The sequence below is a fragment of the Stigmatopora argus genome, chromosome 17 (genome assembly GCF_051989625.1).
Source record: "Stigmatopora argus isolate UIUO_Sarg chromosome 17, RoL_Sarg_1.0, whole genome shotgun sequence".
NCBI lineage: Eukaryota > Metazoa > Chordata > Actinopteri > Syngnathiformes > Syngnathidae > Stigmatopora > Stigmatopora argus.
In genome coordinates, this window is record NC_135403.1 from 11,228,884 (window position 1) to 11,234,883 (window position 6,000).

The 6,000-nt window shown below is 42.5% G+C and overlaps 1 protein-coding gene across 1 annotated transcript in view; it reads left to right on the forward strand.

Moving 5' to 3' along the window:
- The window catches only part of dlgap1b (discs, large (Drosophila) homolog-associated protein 1b), a 110,712-nt gene extending 105,652 nt beyond the window's left edge, over positions 1–5,060 (forward strand). The window contains exons 17-20 of the mRNA XM_077623922.1: positions 1,031–1,452; positions 2,573–2,664; positions 3,593–3,745; positions 4,573–5,060. Of these exons, the coding sequence (XP_077480048.1) occupies positions 1,031–1,452; positions 2,573–2,664; positions 3,593–3,745; positions 4,573–4,788 (883 nt within the window). The 3' untranslated portion in view covers positions 4,789–5,060. The remainder of the gene's footprint in view (positions 1–1,030; positions 1,453–2,572; positions 2,665–3,592; positions 3,746–4,572) is intronic.
- Positions 5,061–6,000: the final 940 nt, after the last annotated feature.

Below are 6,000 nucleotides of genomic sequence, written 5' to 3' on the forward strand. Positions count from 1 at the left end.
TGCAACGGGGGAGATGAATGAGGGAGGAAGCCGTGAATGAGGAGCTTTACGGGGGAGTGCACGTCTGGAGACGAGGCGGACGTGACTCTTGTGTGTGGGTGGTTTAGGAGGCCGGTCACAGAAGTACATTTCTCACTCTTACTTGGGTTTTTGTTTTGTTTTTTAGCCTGGCGAGGCGAACGTTTACATTTTTTTTCTTGCTTTTCGCCACCCAGAGAAAACGGTACTCGGACGTTTCGTCGAAAGACGTTTGGTCCCCAGACGTTTCGTCGAAAGACGTTTGGTCCCCAGACGTTTCGTCGAAAGACGTTTGGTCCCCAGACGTTTCGTCGAAAGACGTTTGGTCCCCAGACGTTTGGTCCCCGGACGTTTGGTCCCCGGACGTTTGGTCGACCAGACGTTTGGTAGAACGGACGTTTGGTCCCCGGGTTGTTACTGTTGAAACCAGCTCTCAAAATTATAATCATGAGAGAGAGAGAGTGAGTTTAATATCAAAATATCAACAGCAAGCTCTCTGTCATAATTTGACAGCGAGCGAACCCGGCGACCAAACGTCCGTTCTACCAAACGTCCGTTCTACCAAACGTCCGGTCGACCAAACATCCGGTCGACCAAACGTCCGGGGACCAAACGTCTTTCGACGAAACGTCCGGTCACGAGAGAAAACCCACGCAGGCGCGGGAAGATCATGCAAACTCCATACAGGAAGGTCGGAACCAAATGGGGATTGAACCCAATCAATTTACTGTGAAATGAGCGAAATGTTAAACACTTTTTGTTAAAAAGAATGGCTTTTAATCCAATTTATGGTAATGGTAATTTATTCATTAATTATTTTTTTTATTGCTTTGGGCATATTCATCTAAATGTGCACATATGATATTTAAATCCAAAGCCATTCCATCGAGTTAAACTATGCCGTACTTTTAAAAACTGACAAATATTGAATCATTATTGAGTTATATCAGTATTAACAAAGTAAAAATTTGCTTTCTTAAGCACTCATCTTGCTAACCCTTTTTTTCCGCAGTCAGCGCCGCATGACCCGCTCCAACAGCGTGACCACCGCCGTCCAGGCCGACCTGGACGACCAATCGGACGGGCCGCGGCTCCCCCCGCCGCGCCACTGCGCCACCATGCCGCGCCAGCACTCGCGCGACTCCGGCGCCGGCACCTCCACGGTTCGCATCCAAGGCTCGGGCAACCACTACCACGCCTGCGCCGGGGACGACTACGGCGAGGGGGGGTTCGACCCGTCCATCCTGCCGCCTCCCGACCCGTGGATGGACAGCGCGGTCGACCCCGACGTGACGACGGAGACCGTGGGCCGCTCGGTGTGCCCGAGAGACGGGCGCTGGTTCCTCAATCTGCTGGAGGCCGAGACGGAGCGCATGCAAGGGTGGTGTCGTCAGATGGAGCGGGACCAGACGGACAACCAGCTGTCCGATGACAGTGAGTCACGTTTACAGTACGTTTGTTTTTTACGGAAAAGGAAAAACAGATTTTTGGAAACAAAGAGCAACTTCTCAAGTCGACAAATTGCCCATTTATGTGTCACAACTTTACAGTATGTGAATAATGGCTCTTGAAATGATTGACTGATTGGACGCCCTTGCTGGGGATAGACGTGCAATCCATTTCAACGAATATTTCATATTTAAATGAAGCCATTGAAATGCATTGAAAATACTAAATCATCTGATCATCTGAAATAATTGTAAATATTACTCCAAATTATGAAAATAGTTCAACTTAAATTTGCTCATATTTGAATGAAGGCATTGAAATACATTGAAAATACTAAATGATTATCGGAAATAATTGGAATAATCAGTTTACTCTAAATTAGGAATATATTTAAACTTAACTTAAATTTGCTCATATTTGAATGAAGGGATTTAAATGCATTGAAAATACTAAATAATCATCTGAAATAATAGTAATAATCAATTTACTCTAAATTAAGAAACTATTTCACTTAAATTTGCTCACATTTAAATTCAGCCATTTTAATGCATTAAAATTACTAAAAAAAAAGTAATAGTAATGACCAAATTACTCTAAATTATGAATTTATATACATATATTATTTTACCCAAAAAGCTAATTTCCCTCCAAAAAATATTTCCCCCGTTTTTAAATATGCTGTTACTAAACAATGTTTTTCTTTGACCCACACCAAGAAAAATAGATTTTCACCAGCATTGGTTTAATTTGTGTGCCGAAAAAAAAATCCACACTTTCCCAATGCATCTCGATTCCAATAGGTTGCCATCCTAAAAACTCCCAAATGATGAATGAAAATTCAATCTGAACGCCATCCCCCTTGAAAAAAAAATCCCATTTCACGTCGCCAATCCTTGGAAAGTCACCCTGAACACCAACATGACATCATCGCGGTATTCGGATGCGGAACAACATTTCCAGTAATGATGTCACCGCCTTGCTACTGTCATGCTGGTGCTTCACTAATGCCTTCTCCCTCCCGCTGCAGCAACATGCCTGCAGTGTGCGCGGGGTGCCGTGAGTAATTGCGTGTTATGCGTGCGCGCGCACGTGTGTGTGTCTGCAGTCCTGGGCAAGATCCGCAGTGCAGTGGGGAGCGCCCAGCTGCTCATGTCCCAGAAGTTCCAGCAATTCCGGGAGCTGTGTGAGGAGAATTTGGTATGTCGCCTCATCCTCTGCACGCTCACTCACCCCCGACACCTCCCGTCCTCGCCGGCGACACTGACGTCATCCTGCACAAATCACCCCCCGCTCATTGACTATGCGTGCGGCTAGTGTGCGTCCGTGCAAGCCGTCCCGGGCAAAGTGACGGCGCTGCCAAGGCGCTCGCCAACGAGCGGGACGCGGCGATATGGAATAAAAGCCATTTGAAATGCACAATATGGGAGATCCAGAGCTGCCAAATACCGCAAATTTGCATCATTCACAAGGCCAGTTTTGACCAAACTACTAAATTACGCATTTTATATCAAAAAAAAAATCAAGCAATGTTTTTTTTTTCAGGAATTTGCATGAAAAAAAAAATATAAGGTGTAAGGCAAGGGTGTCAGACTCGGGTTGGTTCGCGGGCCGCATTAACGTCAACTTGATTTCATGTGGGCCAAACCATTTTAGATATAATATTTAGATATTGTTTTAAAAATTGGATTCAAAGAACTAAATCAAAAGCCCTAAATATTCCATTTTTTCTACATCTAAAAAAGTGTTTATTTGAGCTTTTGTTCTTAGTAAGGGAAAATCTATTTTAATCATTATGTTCCATATTAAAGTGGAAAACAGAAAATATTTTTATATATTTTTACAAAATGATTTTTGAACTAAAAACACAAAGAAAAACATGGATGGAAAAAAAAATGAAATTATTGATTTAAAAGGGGGAAAATCTGGAAATATAATATACATCTATAATCTTCATTTTAATTTGATCCTAAAACAGAAAGTCGGCACCCCTGATTTACTTTCCCGGGCCACACAATATGATGCGGCGGGCCAAATTTGGCCCCATGGGCCGCCACTTTGACACCTGTGGTGTAAGGTGTATTTCACTGTACAAATGATGGTAATGTTCCATTTTTGTATCGTTCAGAACCCCGATGCCAACCCGCGGCCCGTCTCGCAGGACCTGGCGGGCTTCTGGGACATGCTGCAGCTGTCCATCGAAAACATCAGTCTGAAGTTTGACGAGTTGCACCAGCTCAAAGCTAACAACTGGAAGCCTCTGACGCCCCTGGAGATCCAGGTTCCCAATTTACATCAAACTATCGTTATCATTATTATCATCATTTGGGAATGGCTAATACCGCTAAGCTGCATGCTACCTGCTGTTGCTGTTTTATGCATTGATCACAATCATATCGAAAAGTTCTTAAGATATGATATCGCTACTTTTTCATTTTTTTTTCCTATTATGTTCTGTCTTGTTAACTGTGAGATGCCATTTAGAATTAATTTAACCCAAAATAGCGTCAATATATCGGTACTCGGACGTTTGGTCGCCGGACGTTTGGTCGCCCGGACGTTTGGTCGCCGGACATTTGACAACATGACAGAGAGTTTACTGTTGAAACCAGCTCTCAAAATTATATTCATGAGAGTAGAGTTTAAAATCTAAATATCTACTGTTGAAACCAGCTCTCAAAATTATATTCACCCAGGCGACCAAACGTCCAGCGACCAAACGTCCAGCGACCAAACGTCCGGTCAAAACCAATGTTTGACCTATTTATTGACCTCCTTTTTGAACCCAACCAACGCAAATGAATTGAATCCACATTTTAATTGCTTCTTACTTTAGTTTGCATGCCTTTTATTTTTTTATTTTGCTGACATCACTACTTGTGTTTTGTCTTATCGACAGTGAGCCGCCATTTTGGAGAGCCTGCCCGTCTCCAATTGCGCTTTAATTTTTTTGTACTTCACAAACGGCTGCCTGCGACCACCATAACACCACAAACATTCACTGCATGTGCTCTCCCAAAAAAGAGGTTATTTGTTGCTCTATCAAATTTCTCAATCCTTTTATAAGGTTGATGATGACTTAAATCTTTTTATCCACCACCTATCCAGGAGAGACGCGTCCCCCCACCCGTGCCAAAGAGGTCCCAGAAGGGCCACGCCCCGCTGGCGAGGGACCGCTCGCTGGAGAGCTCCGAGCGTCAGCGTCTGGAGGCCCGCAAACGGCTTCTGGCCGCCAAGCGCGCCGCCTCGGTGCGCCAGAGCTCCGCCACGGAGAGCGCCGACAGTATCGAGATTTACATCCCCGAGGCGCAGACGCGACTATGAAACGCACGAGGGCGACCGGATGGTGAGGGTGCTAATAGACTTTATCGGTGTCGCCACGGGAAGTATGTTTCAAAAATAGTAGATTTCGATTAGCCAGTTAATTTCCTGCAAACAACACCCTACTTTCAGCTTTGATGTAGCACCCACACTTTCTTCAATCCGTCTCCACACATGCACAAGTCGCAGATATCTCATTTCATAATACTTTTATAGATACAGTGGTACCTCTGCTTACAAAAGCGGTTTCGTAACTTGGATTTTTCGTAAGTAGCGACGCACTTTATATGTCAATTCGATATGCTACAAACTAAACCATTTCAAAATAATCAGTGGGTTCATTTTGTAGGAAAGATGTGAGAAACACACTAAAAAATCACATTATTTATTAAGTCATTAAAATGAAATACAAAAACATGCAAAAACATCAAGACAAACGTTTGGCAAAAGACAAAACATATGAAAACACACAATTTAACTTAAAATGACGATGTCAACAAACCTAACTTTCTTTGGGCACAAAATTAAAGATTAGGAATAAAGTCACTTTAAAGACAATTAAAAAATTCCGGCCAGTGGGATGTTGGGAGACGGCCAATAGGAGGCCAGCAACTCAATCATGCCAATTTCAAAATTGTATATTTTAACTATTTATGTTTTGGGAATGTTTGATATTGGCGTTTTGTAACTCTAATTTCGTTCGTATGTTGGAACAAAATGTTCCCATTGAGGTGATTTTTATTTTGTAAGTAGAGGTACCATTTTTTGGAATAACAATCCCATGTCACGCATCCCCCAAAGTCTTTATTTAGCCTTTTAATGAGGCGCAACATTGTAGTGTAATGACAGACTTTGAAATGAAAGTGCCCTGAGTTGGGTTTGGGCCCACAATCGTGCGTTTGTGGGACAAAATTAGTCTTTCACAGTGATTGACAGCTTACATTTTGACTGCGCAGGTGTGCAGCTTTTCAAAAAAAAAATAAGAAAGGGAAAAAAAAAAGGAAAGAATGCCAGATTTTTTTTTTTTATCAACAATGGCCATCTTGTCTATGATGTGTGTAAGTATATTTGTAGGAATCTCACACATTACTGAAGATGTTTAGTCTAAAATTATGGGATGTGTGATGACAAATTCATTCATAAGTCAGCAATTATCGATAAAACTTTAGGTACACCTGCACAAACTCAAGAAATTCAAAAAAATAACTTCAAATT